General features: G+C 44.1%; 3 protein-coding genes across 7 annotated transcripts in view; 1 reads left to right on the top strand and 2 right to left on the bottom strand.

Moving 5' to 3' along the window:
• Nucleotides 1-952: 952 nt before the first annotated feature.
• Nucleotides 953-2,143, bottom strand: LOC149238854 (uncharacterized). Its single transcript, XM_089369684.1, has one exon. It carries the CDS (start codon nucleotides 2,141-2,143, stop codon nucleotides 953-955), a length of 1,191 nt encoding a protein of 396 aa, XP_089225810.1.
• Nucleotides 2,144-2,736: 593 nt separating this feature from the next.
• LOC149238853 (uncharacterized) lies at nucleotides 2,737-3,507 on the bottom strand. Its single transcript, XM_089369683.1, has one exon. It carries the CDS (start codon nucleotides 3,505-3,507, stop codon nucleotides 2,737-2,739), a length of 771 nt encoding a protein of 256 aa, XP_089225809.1.
• Nucleotides 3,508-4,738: 1,231 nt separating this feature from the next.
• LOC149238852 (NAD(P)-binding Rossmann-fold superfamily protein) overlaps nucleotides 4,739-26,716 on the top strand; it is a 342,556-nt gene continuing 320,578 nt past the window's right edge. For 2 of the 5 annotated variants that reach the window (XM_089373201.1, XM_089373200.1), the window contains exon 1: nucleotides 4,739-5,094. In XM_089373201.1, coding sequence (XP_089229327.1) covers nucleotides 4,907-5,094 — 188 coding nt within the window. In that variant the 5' untranslated portion in view covers nucleotides 4,739-4,906. The remainder of the gene's footprint in view (nucleotides 5,095-26,716) is intronic. The other 3 variants (XM_089373199.1, XM_089373197.1, XM_089373198.1) reach the window with 3 other exon arrangements.

Genomic DNA, 26,716 nt, shown 5'->3' with positions numbered 1-26,716 from the left:
CAACATACCAGTGGCCCTAGAGAAGATGGCAAGGATCTTATCGAAAGCTATCGAGTCACGAATGCTGCCATCCAGAAATATCAGAACATCATCCATGAAAAGGAGATGAGTGAGGTAGCACTGTTCATTGATCTTCAGCCCAAATAATCTGCCACTTTGCTTTTCATGATAGATTAGCCGACTGAGACTTTCCATGATAATCAGAAAGAGGAGTGGGGAAAGAGGGCATCCTTGCCTGAGTCCTCTTTCAGCATGGAAAAAAGGAGAGGCAGAGCCATTAATAAGGATATTGAAGGTTGGCGTGGATATGCAGGCCATGATCCAGGTGGTGAATAGGTGCGGGAAACCCAGGTGGATAAGAAGCATTTTGATGTAAAGCCAGCTAACCCGGTCAAAAGCTTTTGCCAGATCGATCTTGAGGATGATCCCTTTGAGTCTCCTGGATCGAATTGAGTGAATAGCTTCTTGAGCAGTGCCAATGGCTTCATGGATCTAATGGTCTTCCAGGAAGGCAAACTATTCAGGTAAGATGTGATGAGATAGGATAGGTCTAATGATTTGCGATGATCTTGGAAATAATTTTATAGAGGCAGTTGCAGAGTGAGATGGGACGGAAGTCATTGAAGGATGAGGGGGAATCAGATTTGGGGATGAGGGCGATGAAGGTAGAATTGATGGCATTGTACAATTTGCCTGTAGTCTGGCATTCCTCCACAACCTAGAGAAGGTCATGTGCCAAAAGATCATAGAAAGCCAGGTAGAACTCAATCGTCCACCCATCTGGTCCTGGGCTTTTGTCTTTTTTGAACCACTTTAAGGTCCCCTCAAGTTCCGCAAGTGTTACAGGTGAATTGAGATCTTGCGCTTCCTCCTCCCCTACAAATCTAGGGAAATAGCCTGCCACTTGAATGATATCAGCAAGATTGGCTTCTTGTGGAGATTTGAAAAGATTCTAAAAGTGAGAGGTGCCTAAAAGAGATAGCTTTTTGAAAGTGTCAGCCACACCTCCATCTAGGAGAGGCATTTTCCATATTGTATTTGCTATCTTCCTTCCTTTTGCAAAATTCTGATAGAACTTTGTGTTATCATCTCCAGCCTGTAACCAAATTTCTCTACTCTTCAGTCTCCATGTTTCTTCTCTTTCCTTCAGTATCTTATCTCTCTGTTTTTTGAGCTCAATCAGATGAGATTTCTCATTTGCAGAGGCAAAACCTTTGTTGTTGTCATCCAAAAGCTCGTTCAGCTCAGCTTCAATAGCTGATATGGTCTGATCGTCCTTTAATTTTTTCTCCTTTTCCCAAGTGATGGATAAATGTTTTAGCTGAGATAGGTTATGGCAGAATCCTTCGGCCACAGATCTGTGACTGGAGATGGGATGGGATGTCCAATAGTCCGAGACCAACTTGGTATATCCCGGATCTTGGAGCCAAACATGATTAAATTTGAAAGGAGACTTTGGCTTGGCTTCAGGTCCTAGAATTTCCAAATAGATAGGTGAGTGGTCTGATATCCCTCCAGACCCAACCCATTGTCTGTATCTATTTAGCTGCTGAAGCAAAGGCACTTTAATCAGGAAATGATCAAGCCTTCTAGCTAGAGCTGCATCCCCAACTCTTCGATTTCTCCAGGTGGGCAAGGGCTTGATCATGGGGACATCAATGAGGTTGTGCTGATCCAGAATGTCCCTGAAAAAATTTGACATAGGGTCAACTTGGGCTTGTGATCCCCAAGATTCCCCAAAGCCTAGGGAGAAGTTAAGATCACCCCCTATAATCACCTGATCCACTGATGTGATTTCAGTATTAAGGAAGTGCTGCCAAAATTCATCTCTCCGCTGACAGGGACCATATACATTGATGACTCTAATGGACAAACCAAGATCGGCCGAGAATAAGTCCAATCCAATGAATCCCACTCCTCCCCAAGAGGCTGATACATTTATGGAGCGAGGATCATATCCAATGGCTATTCCCCCTAATCTACCCACAACATCCAGAGAGAGGAAATGCCAACCAGGTTTAATGGCTGCTAGGGTTTGATTGATGGACTCAGCGTTTCCCAGGGTTTCTTGCAGCATGATAATATCGACAGGTTCAATATCAAATAACCTCCGCAGGGCTAGTTTTTTGGAGGCACTAGCCATGCCTCTGCAATTAAAGGAGAGGCATTTCATGGTGGAACCCTCCCAGGGGTGTTCATTGCTCTAAGAACCCCTTCCATAGTGGATTGTTTACCAGAGACTACTTCGCCCCGACCTTCAGAATAGCTTTTGAGAGATTAGATTTACGGCCCCGGGTCGCTTGTGTGATCGGCCCGGGAAGGTGAGACCTAGGCCAGTCTGGTGGCTGGTGTCCGGGATGAAACGAGAACGAAGGTTGTATGTGTGGGGCAAAGCAGGATGGTTCAAATCCGATGGCAGGGGGGAGGGAGGGGGGAAGGAAGGGATGGGGAGGTGGTGGAGATGAGGGGTGGAGGCAAGGAAATCTCACATGAAATAGCAGGTGACTTAAACAAAGCTGATGATGAATCTAATGATGCACAACAAGCATATGTGACAGAAGTAAAATTAGAGATAGGGGATGAAGAGAGAGATGTACCCGCTTTTCTTGTGGCCTCTACAGCAACAACAACTCTAGCACGGGTCAGTGGAGGTGATGGCGTTCTGTAATGCTCATCCGCGGACTTGGAGGATTCGCCTTGATTATGAGCTTTGTGAGTCGATACCGGGGTGCTGACCTATTTGGCTGTTGCTTTTCCTTTTTGTGGAGTTGGTGAGCTATGGGGTTCAGCTGATTTCATGAGCAAAGGACAATCCTTGTAGATATGCCCTACCTTGTGGCACCTCCTACATCGAAAAGGAACCCCCTCATAGTCCAGGATCTGGACTCTGGTGTAATGCCACCATTTAAGAGTAATTTTCTCTTCCAGTCCCTCCCTCGTATCCAAATATACCAGAATTCTAGCCATCGCTCTATTCTTGGTCTGCACATAGGTCTTGTCGTAATCCAGATATGTTCCAAGGGCGTTCCCAATCCTTACAAAGACTGCTTCAGACCAATACTGAAGAGGTAAACCTGGTAATCGAACCCATATGGGGCCGACACCTATTTGCTCCCGTTCTGGATCAAATAATGGATTCCAACGTTTGAGAAGGACCGACGCCATCTCAATATGCCAATATTTCACAAGAACTAGCTCTGTGTAGTCCGCCTTGGAGAAATGCAGCGCGAACCATCCCCTTGCTAGATTCTGAACCTCTAGTAGCTCTTGTAGAGTGCTGCCCCAAATTTCCTTGACCCAGCTTGTTAATCTTGCCGTTGAGTATGCCCTTCCTCTAACATGCCCAACCAGTACTGTATTGGCCTTATCCACTACCTCTCCCATCAGAATGTCCTCTCCAAATATGATAGTGAGGTCCTTTGAGGTAGATTTCACACACTTGACTTTTCTCTTCCTGGTTTGCAGAGCCGATGGGTGTCCTTGCAGTGGATCTGAGCCTTCTTGCATCTGCGGTGTCGATGCTTTGACCCTGATCACGGGCGATTCAAAGCAGCGAGAGGGGGAGGGAGCTAGGGTTTGGCGGAATTTGGGAATTCGTACAAGATGGGGGCGGGGGAAGATCGAAGGGATCGGATCAAAAGCAGGCGATGGAGGTGAAACAGCCGTGAGCAGATTTAGGGTCTCGGGGGAATAGTGGAGGGCAGTCAAGGCCCGAAGATTCAAGGGAGAGCGATCCAAATTGAAGCGGGGATGTGGAATAACCAGGCAGCGAGACAACCAACGTAGAAACCGGATCCGAGAGCGGTAGTAGATCAGAGCTGGCGTGGTTAGGGTTAGGGCTACGGAAGATAGACTGCCCGTGATACGGGTCTAGGGAGTAGTCTACTTCCTCCTCGAAATCCATACTGTCCATGATGTCAGAAACCGCCACCGAGACCGCCGGAGAGACAGTTGACTGCGAGTGCTAGAGCCGGATGGCGACTGGTCGGGAGGGTTGTAACAGATGCAACAAATGCCATGGTTAGCTGCAGTAAAAACTGTTTTACCCTAACCTTTTGCAAGTGCGACGATGTGTGCACACCACTTACCTGCCTGCGGCCACGTCAGAGCCATCCTCCCGCTCCTTGCACCACTTCCGATAAGCTCTTCAAATTAATGTTTATTATTATTATATTGATACTATATATATTTAAATTTTTTTAAAATTAAGTTAAATTATATAAATAATTTATAATATTCAAATTTAGATTAATAATAAAATTATTATTTATAAGATATAATAATATATAAACAATCCACTAACCAATTTAATTAAAAACTTGTTTTTAGAGTAATTAATAATGATGAAGAAATTTAACATGCAAGATTGACCCTGCAAAGTCATGTCGTGTATGTAACAATTCACAATGATAATGATAAAATAATTTAATATAAGCTGTATAATATTAAAAGTTAAAAATGATTAATTAACTAATAATTAATTTTTTATAAAAAATATATTTTTTAAAAGTATTGTTTAAAATAGGTAAAAAGTATCGTTCATAAATTTTATATCTTTTGTGTGTGTTTAATCAACAGATTCATTAACAATTACCCGTGCACAGCTAACCAAATCCAATAAGACAAAATATGCCAAATCTGATTGAGAAGACAAAAATGGACAACCACTAACTGAAGTAAATTCATCCACCTTTAAAAATGTAAAAAGGTAAAGAGCGGTGTAAAAAATCATAATGCCCAAAGTTTTCCACGACCAAAACGGTATGTGATGCGTGGATGGCTTGCTTGGGATGTGGCTGGATAATGCAATGCAGGGCAGGGCATGTGTAGAAAATGATAATGTTGTTTGTATTATGTCAAATGAGTCGTGCAAACTACCTTAGCTGAGAGAAATCGTGTTGAAGGGATGGCGATGACGATGGCTGATGCTTCCTCCTGTTGCTACTCCAACAACAGCAGCAGCATTTCCCATTCTCTACAGACTCTACGTGGTCCTCGCCTTCAATTGCCTCGCATTTCCATTTTGAATGCTAATGATCCTCTTTCTAGACGCGTAGCATCACATGCCAAATTGCCTGCTTGCGAGAATAAAAGGTGATTAAATCCTCCATCCGAATGTATTACAGTATGTGATTGTAAAATGCAAATGTTTGTTTCACGGTCCCAGTCACGCTGGCGCAGATTTTGAACTTCCGTATTTAGCCCTAGATTGGTTACATTAATCTCGAAGCACAGTCGTCGGTGTCTTAGTAGTGTTCACAAGTTCAATTCCCGCCAATGTCCATTACTTGGAAGTCACCAATGCATTGAACTTAATCTCTCCGCCTCCATCCTGTTTGCCTTTGGCAGCATGGCTACAGAGAGAGGTGTGTACCGGTCACGTGGGATAATAAATTGCCCTCCCCATTCTATCCTAGGAACCCCTGCAAGCCCTCTTCCCCAGGCTCGTGCAGCACCTCCCCAAGTTTTGACAATCTCACGGAGTCTTCCCCCTCTCTTCCGTACTGCGAGTCCTCCCACGATTCAGAGCCCAATTCACAGGGGCGGTGTCTACCATGTTCACAGAGGCTTCTGCTTTGGTTTCGGTTACTTGTGATTTGTCTTATCGGATTTACCTGCGCAGATTCATTAGATAGGGGTGTCCTCTCGCATCTTATCCCTAGGTGTTAGCTACGGACAATCTTGGTTATTTGGTATCTAGGGCGCAGTGGAGGCTTCTGATTAGACTCAGATACAGTGGTTCTTAATAATCATATTGTTGATGACTCGATGCTATCTATCCGCTTGGAGCTTGTTCGTGACCACAGCTCCAAGTACTGGCTGATTGGTCCAGATGAATTCCCTGCTTGGTTTGATGGACGTTGGGGAGATTATGAGATCTTGGGCATTTTCTTTGGGGATGGTCTCTCCGTTTTTATTATGGGATTAATGCATGGGTAGACTATAGTTCAAGCTGCAGAGATGGCAATACGAGGATCTTCCTTTTGCAGATATGTTTACTATTATTTCGAAGGTTCTTCAAGATATTTTTGGACATGGAAAGTTCAGGGACAGTATTTGAGACATTGCGTGATTTCAGTGTAAAAGACTCTATAACAAACAACTTCTATCTCGAGGGACTTATTGGAGGATGACAATGGAACATGGGCAGATGGGAGCGATCTTGCACGCACTCGGGCTAGAGTTATTGTGGAGGAATTGTTGTCCCTTACTGCAGAGGAAGATCTACCCGAAACGAATCACATGGAGAGATTGGCATCAATTATTATCAAATTCAGCGGAATTTTCTAAATAAATTCAAAAATTTGTCAACCCGTTCCGTTTGGCCGAATTATTCGCTCAAATTCGATTTGATGTACTTTGAAATTACAGATTGTCGTGGAGTTGCGGTGAGTTAATTGGGCCTTCCAATCTTCATTTTGAGACGTGCTCTGCAATCTAGAAGGGAGGCCGTTTGTGCTGGCATTCTACTCCAGAAGCCCGAAGGCCTGATCAATTTAGGAATTTAACATCGCGACAGAGCTGACGTGTGCATCACGACAGGTTTTCTGTGGACCTCTAACAGAGCATGCAGACTGATGGAATGTTACTAAGAAAAAAATAGAGAGAGAAAGAGTTCGATATGATTTAAATCTAGAGCATGCGTGCTTAACGATAGATTCTTTTAGCCAATTCAACAGAGGTAATGTGCATTGGTAGAGCACTCTCAGCATGATGATCAGAATTTGTTAAAAATGCTTTCGGAGTCCATCAATTAAATTCTACACTGAAGTATCCGGATTGAACATGCTTAGTTTAAGATCCGGATACACATTCAATCACTGCGCATCTAAAAAGGAAACAAATTGTATTTAGAAGGAAATTCTTAGGTTTTGGTCGCTCCAAATTTTTCTCATAAGAAGATGGGTGTATGTACCACATGGGAGAGATTCCCTTATGCCCCCATGACAAATTCCTTACACTTAGGACTCTTGGCATATTCTTATTTTTGGTCAATGTAAGGTTATGACAGATTCCTCTCACACATTTATGGAAACTTTGTGATGGATTCCTTAGGCAGTTATGATAGATTCCTTTCATGGAAAATTGTGTAAGTGCTATTCTATGTATAGGTAGGCTACATTGGTTGGGGCACTCTCTTTGGGGTCTATCACTGGTAGTTAGGTTTCATAAACACATTTCCCTCTTGTCAAGTCTGACTAGATGGGCTGTCATGTCCTTTCCTAAATTAATTTGGAACACGATTAGTTATTATATCATGGAGCCAACTTAGAGATAGTGGGTTCTATTCGATTTTATTAGGAGGTTAGACTTAGGAAAAATTATTTTTGTTGTGGTTAAGTTACACATTGGGGCCACCCACACTAGGGAAATATGCACTCCCTAGTTCGATTTGCATGGAGGTGGTTAAGTTTTGCATGGAGATGGTTAAGTGAGGGCCCACGATGGAGGTAGAATTGGAGGGAAAAAGTGCTCCATGAAATCTATATAAGGAAGGCAACTCTCTTCATTTCATTCATCTTTTTGGCATATTGATTTCTCTTTGGTTGCTCGAGTTGCTTAGCCGAGTCACTTGCTGTTCAGCACGAGTTCTTCAAGCGAAGAGCTCACCCTTTCTTCGGGGGACTTCAAGTGCCACCCTAGGAAGGTTTTTCTTCATTCTTCAAGAGGAGGATCTCATTGTGATTTCCAGCAGTTGCATTCATCTCTAGGTGGTGCGTATTACTAGAGGACACAGTGAAGAGGTTGAGTTTGCTTGTGGTGTCTTGTAGTGGAGTTTGGTTGAGAGATTTTCTGGAGAGAAGGCATAAGAGGTTTGCTGTCATTTTGGAGAGTTTGGGAGCTAGAGGAGTGTGCTTCTTTGTAGGGTGACTTTCGCACTTCTTGGGCCAACGCAGAGGCAACACTTGGTGCTCACGTGGAGGGTAGAGTATCAGTCTTTGAGGCTGAACTTTACGGGGAGGTTAAGGGAAACATTTGGAGAGGAGATTACTTCATTTTCGAAGCTTGGAGGAGGTTTTCGCTGGAGTTCCTTGTAGGCCATATTCTTGAGTAGTTTGGGCATATTGGAGGTCGGATTTTGGAGGTTTGATTCAGGCCAAACCCTTTCTGGGTTTTTGTGGGTTTTGGCCAAGGAGCTTGGGGCTAAAGTTTCAACATTTTCTGAGCACTAGAGACGGGGTTTCTTGTAGTTCCTTTCCAGCCAGCAGTGCAGTTTCTAGGGACAATGCAAAGCATTAGAGGAGCAATAATTTTCCAGCTTTAAGATTATTGTTTATCACCTCGGTTCTTTCAAGCCTGCCCTTGTGGCAAGCCCAGGTTCATTTTTCCATACTATTGTACTTGCTCCATTTCATTAATAAAATGGCTCAGCTGGTTCTCACTTCTGGAGTTTATTGAGCATTTGTTGATTGTTTTAATTTTTTGAGTTATAAATCGATTTTGTTTTGCATATCACTGTTTATTTAAGTTTGGAACATTACAATGGTATCAGAGCTTAGATTTTAGCTTAGCTGTGGGAAAACTTTTCTACGAGTGAGGAGTATTGGCAGAATATTACTTACAGGAGGCAGAGGTACTAGAGCAGGGAAAGGGAGTTGGAGATTACTCTAGACACAGAGGATCGTGGGAAGACTGTGGTAGCAGAAGATATGGGTGAGCCCAAGAGTAGGGAAGAGATGGCTTTCGGTAGTCTTTTGAAGGCTTTGAATGATTTGGCAAAAGAGCAAAATGAGATGCTGGACGAGATCAAGATGCAGAATCGGGAGCGAAGCACTCACCGGGAGTTTATAGTTGGAGAGACTTCAAGGGCCTCTCAACAGTTCGATCACCTTTCACCTACTGTGCAACGACCATCCTCGAGTGAGCCAACTCGAGCTACTTTACCCTCTTTTATACCTTTGGCGCAGGGTGAAACTAGTGGGGAGGATCCATTGTTGATGGGGGAGCATTTCCGGGAGTGGCAGTCCATGGGTGCAGACTTTAGAGAGGGTCTAACTTTTAGAGACTTTTGCAAACTCAAACAGAATGAAAAGGGGAAGGGTTATAACTTATGGCACACAAAATTATGAACTGCATTGTTCTATTGGGAAAATGTATTTTCCTACCTATGATGGCACTACCAAGTGCACAACACGTGCTTGGGTAGAGAAGCTGGACACATACTTCCAGCTCAACCAGATGATAGAGGTAGAGGCCATCAAGATGGTCACATTGCACCTAGAGGGGGAGGCACACGGTTGGTGGTTTCATGGTTTGTCCACTTTGGGGCATGCCAGTGTGATCTCCTATGAGGACTTCACGTGGAGAGTAGTGGAGCACTTTGATCGGAGGGATCTAGAGGCTCACTTCAGGGAGTTGACCCAACTCAGACAGACAGGGCATCCAAAGCATTATATCTTGGAGTTTTTGAGGGTCTTAGTCATGGTACCTGATTTGTCAAATGCGAGGAGAGTATACACATTTGTGGAGGGGTTGACAGAGCCATTGCGGGGACTGGTGAAGTCACACAAACCATCTACTCTTCTGGAGGCAGTATCTTGCACTCGAGATTTGCAGGGGGCTATCCCCAAGACCCGAGCTCCATTTCCTTCATGCACTCCCTACCCTCAGAAGGAAAGTGGCACTAGAGCGCCCGCAGCGCAGAGAGCAGCACAAGGGCGGGGTCAGTTGGATGACGAAACCAGGAGAGACCTTAGAAGAAGGAAGTTGTGTTTTACATGCCAAGAACCTTGGGCATTAGGCCATCGGTGCATAGCGGGCAAGGCCCATTACATCGAGGCCTTCTTAGACAGTGATCAGGAGGATGATGTGGTGTTGGAGTTTGGTGGAGGAGACAACGAGGATCCAACAAGGAGGGGATCACCACCACCACCCTCACATGGAGGAGCATCTTTCGCACCAGCCTGGGGAGTCCTAGCTTCTTTGTGCGGGATTCCCAAATTTTTGACCATGAGGATCAGAGGTACGGTGCAGGGAAATGTGTCTCAGTTTTAATAGACAGTGGGGAGACCCACATTTTTATTGATGCTCAGATGGTCCAGAGGAGGGGCATCAACACTGCAGAGTTTGAGGGGTTTTCAGTCCTAATACCAGGAGAGAGGACTATGCAGTGCACTCGATATGTTCCTTCTTTGACAGTAACTATGGGGAACTATTCGATGATAGACCACTTTTTCATGGTGGATGTACCAGACACCAATGTGGTGCTGGGTGTCCAATGGTTGTATTCCCTTGGGTGGGTTACTGCCGATTGGAAGTAGCTTGTGATGGAGTTTGCTGGATTGGATGGCAAGCTGGTGGTTCTTCGGGGCATGCATTCGTACCCCCTTCAGAGTTTCGACCCATCAAATGGAGGCCGATTTGAGGCATGGAGACATAGCATGGGCAGTAGAGCTGAGGATTTCAAAGGATGGGGGGAAGACCATGCCACCACATCTAGACAGTATTGGATAGATATCCTGTAGTCTTTGGATATATACTGCCGAGACAACCACCTGACAAGGGGTTCGAGCACACTATAGAGTTGGAGCCTGGTGTGCAGGCAATCATTACTACACCCTATAGGCATCCCAAGGCCTATAAGGACAAGATCGAGAGGGCCATCAAGGAGTTATTGGTGTTGGGTCACACCAGACCGAGTTCTGGTGCGTTTGCTTCTTCAATTGTGTTGGTCAAGAAGAAGGACGAGACTCTCCGCATGTGTATTGACTACAGGGCCCTCAACAAGAAGACGCTAAAGAATAGGTATCCCATTTCGCGCATTGATGAGTTGATGGACGAGCTTAGAGGAGCCAAGTACTTCTCTAAGATAGATTTGCAGTCGGGGTATCATCAGATTCGGGTGAGGGAGCAGGACATCCTGAAGACAACTTTCAGATGTTATTATGGGCATTTTGAGTTCCTGGTCATGCCTTTTGGGTTGACCAATGCACCAACTACTTTTCAGTCGTGCATGAACCATGTGTTCAAAGGCCAGTTGAGGAGGTTTGTACTAGTATTCTTTGATGACATCTTGATCTACAGCAGGACATGGGAGGAGCACCTGCAACACTTAGAGACAATCTTGCGTATATTGGAGGAGCAACAGTTCTATGCCAAGATGTCCAAGTGCGAGTTTGGGCTGACAAAGATGCTTTACTTAGGACACATCATAGGTGCAGATGGGATCAAGTTGCACGAGGAGAAGATTCAGGTCATTTGAGATTGGCTAGAGCCCTGAGATGTGACAACGTTGAGAGGATTTTTGGGCATCTGTACCTATTATCAGAAGTTCGTGAAGGGCTTCTCACAGTTGGCAGTACCCCTTACTGATCTGACTAAAAAGGGGGCTTTTGCGTGGACGGAGAGAGCTTTGATTGCCTCAAGGAGGTGATGAGTTGTTGCCCAGTATTGGCACTTCTAGATTTTACTCAGCCTTTCACATTGGAGTGTGATGCATCAGGTGTGGGGATCAGAGCAGTCTTATGACTCTTATCCCAAGGAGGGCACCCCATTGTTTTCCAGAGCCGGAAGCTCCTATTGCATGAGACGCCGTATTCCATTTACGACAAGGAGATGTTGGCCATAATGCATGCATTGGCCAAGTTTAGACAATACTTGGTGGGGAACCGATTTTGGGTGAAGATGGATCACAACAGTCTTCGCCATTTCATGGGGCAGCAGGGCCTCAATGACAGACATCAGAGGTGGGTCAGCAAGGTGCAGACATACGATTTTGATATTGAGTATGTGCGGGGGAAGCATAACGTGGTGGCAGATGCACTATCCAGGAGACCAGCTGGGCTTTCACTCATCAACATTTGTCATGAGTGGAAGGCCCAGTTATTGGTAGAGTACTCCAAGGATCGTCAGGCATGCGAGATCTTGGAGGGAAACTATGCAGATGAGGGCTACAGGGTGATGGATGAGGTTATTTATTATAAAGGGCATATATTTTTGGTTTCGGGATATTTGTTGAGGGAGTGCATCCTTCGAGCAACTCATGATTCTCCTTTGTCTGGGCACCAGGGGTTTAGGAAGAGGTATATGGCATGTTGAGGTTTATGGAAGGGCCTCAAAGGAGACATGTTGAGGCATGTGCAGGAGTGTGAAGCTTTCCAGAGGAACAAAGGAGAGTTGACCCATCCAGCAGGATTTGTTGCAACCTCTTCCCATCCAATTCCCTCGGTGCAAGGGAAGGATTGTATTTTCGTGGTGGTCGACCGACTAACCAAGTTTTCACACTTCTTTGCTATACTAACATGATATTCAACCTCACAGGTGGCAAAGTTGTTCTTCAGGGAGGTCTTTCGTTTGCATGGACTCCCTAAGACTATAGTCAGTGACCGAGATAGTCGATTCATGGGAGGATTTTGGCATGAGCTTTTCAGGCTAGTCGACATCGAGCTCACCCCGAGCACCAGCTATCATCCACAGACCGATTGCCAGACAGAGAGGGTGAACTAGTGGTTAGAGGGTTATCTCATGAACTATGTGATAGGGCAGCAGAGGGCTTGGATTTGATGGTTGCATCTAGGAGAATATTGTTACAACACCACCCATCACATGTCCATTGGTATGACTCATTTCCGTGCTTTATGTGGTTAGTATGCTTTGTCTTTTGCTGACATTGTTTTTGGAGACAGTAGGGCCCTAAAGGCCAAGGATTGGATCCTAGAGAGCCAAGATATCCTCTAGGCTTTTGAGGATAACTCATAGACAACCCAGAACCAATAAAAGATGTATGTTGATTGACATCGAGTAGCGAGGCATTTCGAGGAGGGGGACTTGGTCTACCTTCGATTGCAGCCTTATCGTCAGTCCACGCTGAAGCAGAAGGGGGCCAAGAAGCTGCAACCGAGATTCTTTGGGCCTTATAGGGTGATCAGGAGGGTTGGAGAGGTGGCTTACGAGTTGGAGCTACCACCAGGGAGCAAGATCCATAACATTTTTCATGTGTCATGCCTCAAGAGGGTGTTGGGGCAGCAAGTTACAACAATTGTGGAGTTGCCTCCACTTGATGATGAGGGGCATCTGATTTTAGAGCCAGAGGCCATCTTGGAGACTAGGGAGAGGAAGCTCAGAAGCAGGGTCATCAGAGAGTATTTGGTGCGTTGGAAGAGTTTACTAGATGAGGATGCCACTTGGGAAGGGGAGCACATACTTGAGCATCCAACATTGAAGTTGCTTGGGGACAAGCAACATTTGGGAGGGGAGGATTGTCATGTCCCTTCCTAAATTAATTTGGAACAAGATTAATTATTATATTATGGGGCCAATTTTGGAGATAGTGGGTCCCATTCTATTTTATTAGGAGATTAGACTTGGGAAAATTATTTTTGTTGTGGTTAAGTTACACATGGGGGTCACTGACACTAGGGAAATACACACTCTCTAGTTTGATTTGCATGGAGGTGGTTAAGTTTTGGATGGAGATGGTTAAGTGAGGGCCCACGATGGAGGTAGAATTGGAGGGAAAAATTGCTCCACGAAATCTATATAAGGCAACTCTCCTCATTTCATTCATATTTTTGGCATATCGATTTCTCTTTGGTTGCTTGCGCTGTTTAGCCGAGTCACTTGCTGTTTAGCATGAGTTCTTCAAGCGAAGAGCTTACCCTTTCTTCGGGGGACTTCGAGTGCCACCCTAGGAAGGTTTTTCTTCATTCTTCAGGAGGAGGATCTCATTGTGATTTCTAGCAGTTTCATTCATCTCCAGGTGGTGCGTATTACTGGAGGATGCAGTGAAGAGGAGGTTGAGTTTGCTTGTGGTGTCTTGCAATGGAGTTTAGTTAGGAGATTTTCTTGAGAGGAGGCATAGGAGGTTTGCTGTCATTTTGGAGAGTTTGGGAGTTGGAAGAGTGCGCTTCTTTGCAGGGGGACTTTCACATTTCCTGGGCTAGCGCAGAGGTAGCGCTTGGTGCTCACGTGGAGGGTAGAGTATCATTATTTGAGGCTGAACTTTACAGGGAGGTTAAGGGAAACATTTGGAGAGGAGATTGCTTCATTTTCAGAGCTTGGAGGAGGTTTTCGCTGGAGTTCCTTGCAAGTCGTATTCTTGAGCAGTTTGGAGGGCGTAGGGCATATTGGAGGTTGAATTTTGGAGGTTGGATTCAGGCCAAACCCTTTCTGGGTTTCTGTGGGGTTTGGCCAAGGAGCTTGGGGCTAAAGTTTCAACGTTTTCATATCACCAGAGACGGGGTTTCTTGCATTTCCTGTCCAACCAACAGTGAAGTTTCTGGAGACAACAAGCATTAGAGGAGCAGTCATTTTCCACCTTTGAGATTATTGTTTATCACCTGGGTCCTGTCAAGCTTGCCCTTGTGGCAAGCCTAGGTGCATTTCTCCATACTATTATACTTGCTCCATTTCATTAATAAAATGGCTCAACTGGTTCTCACTTCTGGATTTTATTGAGCATTTGCTGATTGTTTTATTTTCTGAGTTATAAATCATTTTTGTTTTGCATATCTCTGTTTATTTAAGTTTGGAACATTACATGGGCACAACGCACTAATTAGGGTTATCTATTCATACATGTGAGGTGTGTGAACACATATATATGAGAGTGTGAAGGCTCGAGAGAAGCCATTGTAGGTCCTTTGTTTTTAGTTTTTCTTATGTGTTAATGAAAACACAATGATTGTTGTTACTAGATTTTTGCTTGCTGTTCATTACATTCTTGCAGCTTTTTTTTAGATCATATTTAATCTTTTACAGGGTTGTTCTCATCTCTTGATATGTGGGGTTTGCACTTTCGAGTTTTTCATTTATCACTTTTGTTTATGCAAATTTGAAGCTCTGATTGGTGTTTTAGTCTTTCGGTTTTAGTTATAGGACAATTTTTTGATTGCAGATCTGCATATAATGTAGATGTAAATATACGACATGGTATCAAAGTGTTGAAATTATTAGTGTAAACTGTAAATGTGGCCATGGCCCAACTCATATATATCACTATGTACTTGTAATTGTGGTTGAAGTTGTTTTTTTTATTTCGTTTATTGCATACTAGATTTAGAGTTTGACTTAGTCAAACTTGTTTTGTAGGTTTATTAACCCTCTTGGGGAGTGTGCCCTTGTTTTGTGGGCCTCTAATCCCCTCTTAAAGGGACTTTGCAGTTGAGTTGTGTATAATCACACAACTCAAGCTGTCGTTTGTTTTGTCTTATCTTACGATGTTCTTGATTTGAAGTATCAAGTGTTATAAGCCTAAGGGCACTCTATTTTGGAGTTTTTTTCTTTGTGATTGCTATTTTTCTCTTGGGCACACTTGTATATTTATGTTTTCAACAATTGTGAGGAGGATATTTCATATTTTGGGTGAGATTTGGTTCTATTGGTTCCTCTCTTGACCCTTATCAATAACAAATGGGATCGTAGTAGGTGTGAAACTAAGGTCATCTTGGATCATCTCTTCTAGGGTTTCTTTAAGGGATCTGGAGATATAAACACTAATCTTGGGCCGCCCCATCCTTTTAGTTTATTCTTGGTATTGTTCGCCTTTCCTTAAGGCCACAACCTTCATTTCTACGGTTTTGTACCTTTTGGAGCTAGAAAGGCAGATTTCTGAAGTTTTCACTCCACAAGGAGCCTTCATCTTGCTATTGTTCAGCGTATGGATTCAAAGTGGTTGTTTCCCAATTTGAATGGGTTCAACTATCATTCTTGGGTAGATCAAATCACTACCCTACTTCGAAGCAAAGGTCTACAGATTTACTTGGCCAGGCTGCTTCTTGTTGAAGATGATGACAATTATTGTTGAATTTCCTTGAAATTCTGCTTTCTGCTTGAATGAACAATCTTAAACTAATTTCTTTACACCAAGATACAAAATTCCTCAAGAATAGAAGCAATGAAATTAAACACAGAGATAAAGACACAATTGCACAAGAGAATAATTTTCTAGGGAACCCAACTGGGAAAACCCTCTACTTGCTGTAGATTTTATTGAGAAAAATTTCTGAGCAATCAGATTTCTTTACAAACTGTTTCAATAGAAAAACACAAGTGTTCTCTCTGCTAGTACTTAGCTGAAACTCCTTGCAAGAACCTCTGATCAGACTCCTCTTTCCTTGCGCAATCTGGCTCCTATTCCTTAGCGCTGGAAATCCCTATTTCCTAGAGCAGACTTGAGCCCCTATTATTTAGGAATTTCTCCCTAAATCCTAGCGCACAACACAAGGAAATTCTCTTCTCTCAAAACTGCATATAGGCTGCTCCTTACACGCTCTGCTAGCAAGATGCTCTCACACACACAACCTGTGCATACAAGAATGAATTACAAAGGTGCCTTCGTCCTCCTTATAAGCTTTTTGATCATGCTAAATCTGGCAAGTTAATTTTAGAACTTGGACTTGTGATTGATTTGTTAACTGAGTCAAACTGACTCTTCTAACTCATCCTGCCTCAATTAGAAACTGAAGCTCACTAACTCATCCTTTTCCAAAAATAAACTCGCACTTGGAGACAAACAAAACTGAGCCTCCAACTCCTGTGCATGAGTTAACTACTCCATGACCTCGTCCTATTTCTTAGGAACTTGTGCATGCTAAAGGAAGACTGTTTGTGGTTTTTCTTGACTAAGGCACAAGTCAAGAAGGACCTTCTCTCGCTACTGTTTTCAACAATTATTAGCTTGTATATTGGAAGAAGGACAAAACTCTTGGGTTGATCAATCTTTATGTTGAGTTTGATCTCATTTATAATACTTGTAGTGTTCGTTAACCCTTAAACCGAAACGCGACTAGCTTTACATAGAATATAATTGCAAATTAACCAAAAACAAGAGACAATAAGATGCAATTTGTAAAAGATACCCTTATGTTATGATAATATGTAGAAGCGAAACAATGTTCACTTGCCTCTCAAAATAGGGCGACCTTTCACTAAGCGGAGCTTTAAAGTTCAAATACACAACACAAGACAAATATTCCATAGGGAATCCCTAACTACTTATGATCTTGTCACTAATGGATACCAACTACCTTGTGGGCCTTACAAAGTGGGCCCTTTCACATTCAATAACTATTCTTTGCTATCCAACGGGTCTTATTCAAATAGGATGGCTGCTTACAACAATTAACTAATTCCTAGGTATTCTAAAGTAAATAGGCTAAGGTAGAACCCTAATATGCTCTCCCCCTGCTACAGTAATGTTCTCCTCAAGTTTGTAGATGAGGAAATTGTTGTAGAATCATGGTTAGTTTCCATGTGCCATATCTTTCCACTAGACCAATACCACATTGATCTTGCGCTGACATAATTGACGCTCTTTAGTATCCAATACTGGTTCGAGGTGAAGCCAGATGTAGCCTTTCATCAAATTCTAGTTAGTTGGTTTGCACCTTGCACTTTGATCCTAGGACCTTCTTTAGACAAGACACATGAAATGTTGGATGAATCTTGGAGTGGGCTAGAAGATCTAGTTAGTAGGCCACTTCTCTAATGTGTTGGATGATCTTATAGGGTCCATAAAACTTTGGTACTAATTTTTGAGGTGTTTTTTCTTATGTGAGTGATGTTTTTTTATAGGGTTGAAGGTGAAGAAACACCTGATCCTTGTTGCAAAAGAACGTTTTAAGTGATGCTAGTCCTCTTGTTGCTTCATTATATTTTGAGCCATAACCAAATTGTCCTTTATTATGTGGATAATGGCTTCACTGGTGTGTAGTGTGTGATCCATTGCTTGAACCTTGAAGTACTTGGTAAATATGAGGTGATCGACAATGGTTTTTGGCCATAAATAGTTTCATAGGGGGACCCATTTTGGTAGCTCCATGATACGAGGTATTGTGTCACCATTCTGTGAGGGGAAGCCATTGTGCCCATTCTTGTGGTTTTTCAAAGGGAAAACATCTAAAAAAAGGTTTCTAGGTACTTGTTAACCACTTCTATCTGACCATTTGTTTGGGGGTGATATGCAATGCTCATTCTCAACTATGTATCCTGTAGTTTAAACAAATATTTATGACAAAGAATCTTTCGGTAAAAAACACATAGGAGAAAATCTCCTCGACGTGTTTCGAACCAACTAGCGTGGTACATCTTCAAGACAAGATGAGTAACCAGATCTAGGCATCAAAATAAATAGATGTAGAGAGAAGCTAAATAGCTATTAGAATATAACTAGCTTGACTCAATCGCTGTTATTAGTAAAGAATATATTAGTAAGAATATTTTTTTTATTAATAATATTATGTTTTGACCAAGGAGGGGAAAAAGTGTAATATCCCTTACCAGGAATATTCCTCAAACACAAGCAAAACTCCAACCAGAGATGGACTGGGAGGGTATTTACCAGATATGTCGCCTTTGAAAAGAGGCTGAGATCCGGAGGCTACTTGGTCCTTTCCAGACTCTGTCTAAGAGTATACGAGAAACACACAAGTGGTATAATAGCCGAGAATGCTCAAAGAGATACAAATAACAATGATACAACGTATAACAATAAACCATAAGCAGATACTCACGAAATGCAGAGAGAATGCTAAGCCATTTTATTATACTGAGTAATAGAATGAGTACAGGAGGTGATCAGGAAGATAACACCTCGACTTGCACAAGGCAAATGAAGAAATACACTCAGAATAGCAAAGGAATGGTCCCTTTTTGAATTGTGTCCAAGCTGCTTGTGAACTGGTGTGCTGCTGCTGCTGCTAGGAATCAAATGAGAATTTGGGGTTGCTCCCCTCCTCAGAAAAGGCTAAAACTTTGGAATCAGACTCTACTCAAGAAACCCAGAAAAGCCCGGAAAGCTTTTCTGAAATGGCCGACCCCCGAAAATCACCCCCTTGGGGTTCTGTGTAGTCCCTCAATGTTTTGCGCTGCCACTGAATTAAACACTCCAGAAACCTGCCTGAAACCATTGCCAAAACTCACCAATATGCAAGGGCTGATCTCCTGCTCTACCTCTCAGCACAAATCCTCCTGTAAACCCTCAACCCAAACTCCTGCTAGAAAGAACTGCGTCCTCCTCTCAGTGCTGCGCAGTCCTCCAAAACGCTGATGAAACTGCTGCTGAAGTGCTGATGAAACTACTGCTGGAATGCCAATGGAAATACCTTGCTCGAGCAGGCATTTGAAGTCCCCCGGGGCTAAGGGTGAGATCTCCGAACGGAGACACTCAATGTACTAAACAGTGCTGCAGACTAGCTAAACAGCCAACGTGCTCTAAGTCAAAATGGCTATCACAACTGCTCATAACAGAATGATTAAAATGAGGGGGCTCCTCTCTCTTTTATAGCCTTTGCCTCTCTCAATCCCAAGGCTCACCTCCTCCTGCGTGATTCCCCTCTTGCCACGTGTTTTTTCCCTCCTGCACAGTCCCTCCATGTGTCTGCGTGGGCTCCATTTTTGCGTCCCCCTTTGGCCCCCTTGGCTCCCCTCTAAGTCACAACGTTGTGCTACTAGGAGGTGACTTTTTATTCTAAAAGTGAGTTATGTCCCCCTTCCTCACTTTTTTATTTATAAATAACTATAGAAGGCAAAAATTGAACAAAATCGAATATTCCAATTAGCCATGGCTAATTAGGAATATTACAGTCTCTCCCGGCAAAATGTTGCTTGTCCTCAAGCAACTGAAGTGATGGATGCTGTGAGATCTTCTCACTCTCCCAAGTGGCATCCTCACCCAACAAATTCTTCCACCTCACCAGGAATTCTTGGACCGTCTTGCTCCGCAGCTGCCTCTCCCTGGTATCAATGATAGCCTCCAGCTGCAATACCAAATGCCCCTCATCATCCATGGGTGGTAGCTCATCTGTCACTGTCACCTGCTGCCCCAATGCCTTCTTCAGGCATGATACCTGAAAAATGTGATGAATCTTGCTGTGTTGGGGCAGCTCCAACTCATATGCAACCTGTCCGATCCTGCGTATCACCCTGTATGGCCCATAAAAGTGGGGCTTGAGCTTCTCAACCCCCTTCTGCTTCAGTGACAACTGTTGGTATCGCTGTAATCATAGGTAGACCATGTCCCCTACCTCGAATTGTCTCTTCACCCGACCCCTGTCGGCATATAACTTTTGTTGGTTCTGCGCTGTAGCCATGTTATCCTTGAGAGCTCGGAGGATATCCTGACTCTCTTGGATCCAAATCTTGGCTCTAGGAGCCCTGCTATCACCAAACATCACGTCAACAAAAGATAAAGGATGATACCCATATAAGGCATAGAATGGTGACATACCAATGGACATGTGATGTGAAGTATTGTAGCAGTACTCCCCCAGATGCAGCCACTTCAGCCATGCTTGCTGCTGCCCACTGACATAGTTACGCAAGTAGCCCTCCAGCCACTTGTTAACTATCTCTGTCTGCCCATCCGTCTGTGGGTGATAACTGGTACTCGGTGTCAACTTCGTCCCCACCAACTGGAAAAGCTCCTACCAAAACCCGCCCATGAAATGGCTGTCCCTATCACTGACGATGGTCTTATGAAGACCATGTAGCCTGAAGATCTCCCTGAAGAACAGCTCAGCCACCTGTGCTGTTGTATAGTGTGCGGATATGGCAAAACAATGTGCGTACTTCGTTAGTCGATCAACGACGACAAAGATACAATCCTTGCCCTGTACCATGGGCAACCCTGTGATGAAGTCCATCGAAATACTCTCCCATTTCCCCTCTGGAATGGGAAGAGGCTGCAATAAATCCGCAGGATGGCTCATCTCTCCCTTGTTCCTCTGGTAAACATCGTTCTCTCGAATGTGCTGGAGTATGTCCTCCTTGAGGCCCTTCCATGAGAACCTCTCTCTAATGGCCTTGTAGGTTTTGGTAAACCCTTGATGTCCTGCCAAAGGTGAATCATGTGATGCCTGGAGTATCTTCTTCTTGAGCTGAGACCGATCAGTCAAGAAGATCTGGTCCCTGTAATAGATGATCTCATCGACCACCCTGTACCTGTCATCTGCCACCTGCCCATCCAGAACCTCACATGCAAATCTGTCCTTGGAGTACTCTAGTAAGAGTCGAGCCCTCCAGTCTGTATCCAAGCTCATAAGAGACAACGTGGCTGGTCTACGTGAAAGGGCATCTGCTACCACGTTGTTCTTACCCTTGACATACTCAATGTCAAAGTCATATGCTTGGATCTTATTGATCCACTTCTGCTGCCTCTCCTGTAGCTGCTTCTGCTCAAAAAGAACTTGACGCTATTGTGATTAGTCTCACCCTGAACCTGTTACCCACCAAATATTTCCGGTACTTAGCCAATGCATGCATGATGGCTAGCATCTCCTTGTCGTATATAGAATACAACTTCTAGTGCGGAAGGAGCTTCCGGCTCTCAAAGGCTATAGGGTGACCTCCCTACATCAATACTGCGCTGATTCCCTCTCCCGACGCATCACACTCCAAAACAAATGGCTGCGTAAAATCTGGCAACGCAAGCATTGGGCAGCTGCTCATAACCTCCTTGAGCCTGTCAAAGGCTCGCTGCGCTATATCCGACCAACTGAATGCCTCCTTCCTCGTCAAATCTGTCAAGGGTGCAGCAAGTTGTGAGAAACCTTTGACGAACTTCCGGTAGTAAGTACAAGTGCCATTGAATCCTCGAAGTTCCGTCACATTTCTCGGCTCCAGCCATTCTCTGATGGCCCTGATCTTCTCCTCATGGACCCTCACTCCATCCACCCCTTTGATGTGTCCCAGATACAACATCTCCGTAAACCCAAACTCACACTTGGAGAGTTTGGCATAGAACCGCTGCTCCTGTAAGATACGCAAGACTGTCTCAATGTGCTGGAGATGCTCTTCCCAAGTCCTGCTGTAAATGAGAATATTATCGAAGAATACCAACACAAACTTCCTCAAGTGACTATGAAAGATGTGATTCATGCGGGACTGAAATGTAGCTGGGGCGTTGGTTAGCCCAAAAGGCATCACCAAGAACTCAAAGTGCCCATAGTGACACCTGAAGGCGGTCTTGGGAATGTCCTGCTCCCTCACGTGAATCTGATGGTACCCAGATCTCAAATCAATTTTTGAGAAGAAACATGCCCCTCTTAACTCGTCCATCAACTCATCGATCCTGGGTATGGGGTACCTGTTCTTCAGGGTCTTCTTGTTCAGGGCCCTATAGTCAATGCACATCCTCAATGTACCGTCCTCCTTCTTCACCAACACCACAGAAGAAGCAAAAGGACTCTTGCTTGGTCGGATGTGCCCAAGAGCCAACAACTCTTAGATAGCCCGCTCAATCTCATGCCGATAGGCCTTGGGGTGCCTATAGGGGGTGGTAATCACAGCCTGTATGCCCTGCTCAAGCTCGATGGTGTGCTCAAACCCCCGATCCGGTGGCTGTCCTGGTGGAATCTCCCCAAACACTATGGCATACCGATCAAGGATAGACTATATCTCTGGGTGTACCGTCTGCCTTGTAGTCGTTGTCTCTGATGCTTGCAGCTCCACTGCGCACTCTATGTCCCCCTTCCGGAAGACTGCCTCCATTCCATGAGCTGAAACAGTCTGAGGCAGATATGTGTGCTGTCTCTGTATCTTCTCATGCCTCCCTGTCTTCTCATCATCCCACTCCATCTCTAGGGTCTTCCAATCCATCGTGACCTTCCCTAGAGTGATAAGCCACTGAACACCCAGTATCATGTTGGTGTCCGGAATATCGAACACGAAAAAGTGGTCAGTCAATGTGTAGGTGCCCATCGTCACTGAAAGCTCTGGAACATAACGAGCACACGTCATGGTCTGATCTCCTGGGACCAAGACTGAAAACCCATCGAAGCTTTGTCTGTATACCTCTCTGCTCAACCATTTGTGCATTGATGAAGTTGTGGGTCGCCCCACTGTCAACCAAAACTGATACTCGCTGGCCACGTACTGTCCCTCGTATACGTAGCGTCAGATACTTGGGAACTCCTCGCAATGCTGCAAGGGCCCCTCTGGTGGGTGCAAAAGATGCACCACCTGCTGCTGGTGGTGGAGGTGGCAAAGGTCCTTGTACGGCATGGCTATCTCGTGCCTCCACATCATCCTCGTCATCCTCTTCTCCACTGCTCTCGGAGAAGACGTCAATAAAATGTGCTTTGCCAGCAGCACATGTATGTCCCGGTGCCCATGGCTCCTGACATGTGAAGCACAACTGCTTCTTCTTCAGCTCCCTCCTGACATCGTCATCAATTTGTACTCGTCCTGGATTCCCCTTTGAAGGTGGACTCCTCACATCCTTCCCCTTAGATTGGAAAGTTTGTCGCTGGGGGTAAGGTGTCCGGGTCTTGGGTAAGACATCCTGTAAGTCCCGGGTCCTGCTGATAGCGTCCTGGAGTGTGGTTGGTCTAGTGGATCAGACTAGACCCCAAAGTGGCTCTGCTAACCCCTCAACATACATATAGACCCTCCGTGTCGTGGATAGGTTAGGCACCATCACGGAGACCCTTAAGAAATCTGCAATGTAAGTCTTTGGGCTCCCTGTCTGTTTGAGCCTCGTCAACTCAACCAAATTACGAAATATTTTTCGGCGAAAATCACATGAGTCTACCTTTTTCAGTTTTGAGGGAGAGTTCTTCGATCAAACCTGCGGGGTTGCCATGGGTTCACCCCTTTCCCCTGTCGTTGCTAATCTTTTTATGGAAGATTTTGAGTCCAAGGCTCTAAACTCTTCCCGGCTCTTGCCAAAGCTTTGGAAAAGATATGTGGATGACACCAATGTTATCTGGTCTCACGGCCAGGAAGAATTAGATCTCTTCTTTGATCATCTCAACAATCAATCCTCAGCCATTAAGTTCACTAAGGAGCAGGATGTTGATGGTTGCCTTCCGTTCCTCTATATTCTTATTTCTAAGAATAGTGATGGTTCCCTCGCCCACCAAGTGTTTTGGAAGAAAACGCATACAAAGCAGTATCTTCATGCCAGTTCCCACCATTTCCCGGCTCAAAAGATGGGTGTTCTCAATACCCTTGCTACTCGGGCCCTAAGGATCTCGGATAAGAAGAGTTTTGAGAAAGAAAAATCCCATCTCCTTGATGTCTTTGTTGAGAATGGTTATAGTAGATACATGGGTCAGAAGGCTTTCCTTAAAGCTACCAAGAATTCTCTGACTAAAAGGGAACCGAAGGAATGGGTTCCAGGTGTCCATCTTCCGTATGTTCAGGGGACCACTGATAAGAGTGGAAGGATTCTCAGGATGCATAGTGTCCCTGTGACCTTTAGGCCCCTGAACACCATTCGTATGTCCCTCAAATCGGTGAAGGATCCTATCGACCCTAAAGATATGAAAGGTGTGTATTTGATCCCCTCTTCCTGTGGGACCCCCTATATTGGGGAGATTGGTCGCTCCATTAGTCAAAGGATTAGTGAGCATGTAGCGGACCTTAAGCATAGGCGAACTAAGTCTTCCGCTTTAGCTGAACATGCTGAGAAAACCAATCATCATGTTTGTATTGAGGAGGCTAGTGTTATTGCTAAGGTTTCACACTTCCATCATCGAAAATTGAAGGAAGCGCTGGAGATTGAAGAGGCCGAGCAATCTCAATAGAGAAGATGGCTGGAAAAGCAGTAGGTGTTGGGTCCCAACACTCTCTTCCTAGTCATTTTTTCCGCCCCCTTTTTTTTTAATAATATATTCCCATCTACTTTCTTTACTAATTATTTATTTATTTTTATTAGATATTTAGATCAACTTAATATTATTTTCTCGTTTTTTTTTTTTGTTTAAGATATTGAAGTTAACTTAATGTTAGTTTCTCGTTTTTATTTATTCTTATCCTTTTTTTTTCTTCTCTAAGTTGACTTATTTTTCTCGCTATTTTTGTTTTTATTTTTATTTTTATTATTATTATTTTTAACCTTCTACTTTCTTATTTATTTATTTACTTTTTTACATTTATTTTATTTATTTGTTTATTTATTTTTCTAACTAACTTGTATATTAACAACCTATTCATACAAGAAAGGTCCTTTATATAACTAATTTCCATTTAAATACTAATTAACTTATAATTTTTAATTATTTATTAATACCTTTTTAACTAACTATTATCACGAATTTAAATTATTTTTATATATATTCTAAGGGATTGGTCACCTAATATAACTTATTTCCCTTAAATTATTAAAAGTCCAATAGTCAAAATTAGCTGTTGGTCAAGTTAGCCGTTGGAGGCTCTGCTCAGTCTATTTAACATGCTAAGCTGGATCTGTTTCTTCAACTTGTCCTGACGATGAACCACACTGGTTGGTTCGAAACGCGTTGACAAATGGTATTTCATGTGATTTTCGCCGAAAAATCTTTCATAAACTTGATATGGATCACAGAAGCCTCAACTCTACAACTCAACAAAATGCTGCTCTAGATCCCTCTGATCAAATCGCTCCATCAATCTCCTGGTAAACTCAGCATACGTCGTCACTGTGGAGTGCCCAAGTGTAACCATCCCATGAAACCACCAATCCTGGGCCTCACCATCCAAGTGCAATGTTGCCACCTTGATGGCCTCTGTCTCCGACATCTGGTTAAGCTGAAAATAAATGTCCAGCTTCTCCACCCAAGACTTTGTCGAACTGTTTAATTAACCATCAAACGTAGGCAAGTGGAATCTACTCGCTGCACGGTGGGTTTCACCATCATGGTAATGCCGGTACCCATTGTGATGGTCGGGGGTATACTATCTCGCTTGAGCTGAACAAAATCTCTGAATGAGAGGGCTTCCCTGAACTCTTGCTCATAGGCCTGGTACTCTGCAAAATAATCGCTCATATGTCCGGGCTCTGCCTCCCGCTGGGCTACGACCCCCATGTCTGCTCCTAAGAAAGTGGGCATGGTAGAGCGTGTAGGGGCATGTGAGGCCACCTGCTGCGTAGTATCACGTTGCTCTTGCAAATGGTGGGATGCACCCGATCCCTCACCAACTTGGAAAACCTGTGGGCTCTCACGTTGTCTGGCCTCTACTGCCGTGAATCTCTGCCCCATCACCTCAATCTGCCTCGACATATCCTGCACTGATTTGAGGAGCATATCCGCAAATCTCTTCTCGTCATCATCTGCCATCGGAGCCTCCCGCTCTGCGTCCACCACAGGCTCCCTCTGTTCTGCGTCTACCACAGGCTCCTCCTGTTCTGCATCCACCACCGGAACACAGTCTCCCTCTCCGTAAGTGTTCTCCAACCTACGCCTAGTGTCTCTGTACCTCCGACCTCTGTAACAAATATAGGGTTTTTTCCCCGGTGTCATAGATTGCTAGCTCCACAGGCTGAGCCAGATCTATGCTCTGATACCACTGTAATATCCCTTACCAAGAATATTCCTCAAACACAAGCAAAACTCCAACCAGAGATGGACTGGGAGGGCATTTACTAGATATGCCGCCTTTGAAAAGAGGACGAGATTCAGAGGCTACCTGGCCCTTTCCAGACTCTGTCTAAGAGTATACGAGAAACACACAAGTGGTGTAATAGCCGAGAATGCTCAAAGAGATACAAATAACAATGATACAACGTATAACAATAAACCATAAGCAGATACTCAAGAAATGCAGAGAGAATGCTAAGCATTTTATTATACTGAGTAATAGAATGAGTACAGGAGGTGATCAGGAACATGGCACCTCGACTTGCACAAGGCAAGTGAAAAAATACACTCAGAATAGCAAAGGAATGGCCCCTCTCTGAACTGCGTCCAAGCTGCTGGTGAACTGCTGTGCTGCTGCTGCGGCTAGGAATCAAATGAGGATTTGGGGTTGCTTCCCTCCTCAGAAAAGGCTGAAACTCTGGAATCAGACTCTACTC

This window comes from Pinus tabuliformis, chromosome 8 (assembly GCF_031772625.1).
Source record: "Pinus tabuliformis cultivar Carrire ecotype Pingquan chromosome 8, CPIR1, whole genome shotgun sequence".
Taxonomy (NCBI): domain Eukaryota; kingdom Viridiplantae; phylum Streptophyta; class Pinopsida; order Pinales; family Pinaceae; genus Pinus; species Pinus tabuliformis.
This window is presented reverse-complemented; position numbering and strand designations above follow the sequence as displayed.

Coding starts and splice junctions, on each gene's coding strand:
- LOC149238854 (XM_089369684.1), bottom strand. CDS start 2,143: ATGGCTAGTGCCTCCAAAAAACTAGCCCTGCGGAGGTTATTTGATATT.
- LOC149238853 (XM_089369683.1), bottom strand. CDS start 3,507: ATGCAAGAAGGCTCAGATCCACTGCAAGGACACCCATCGGCTCTGCAA.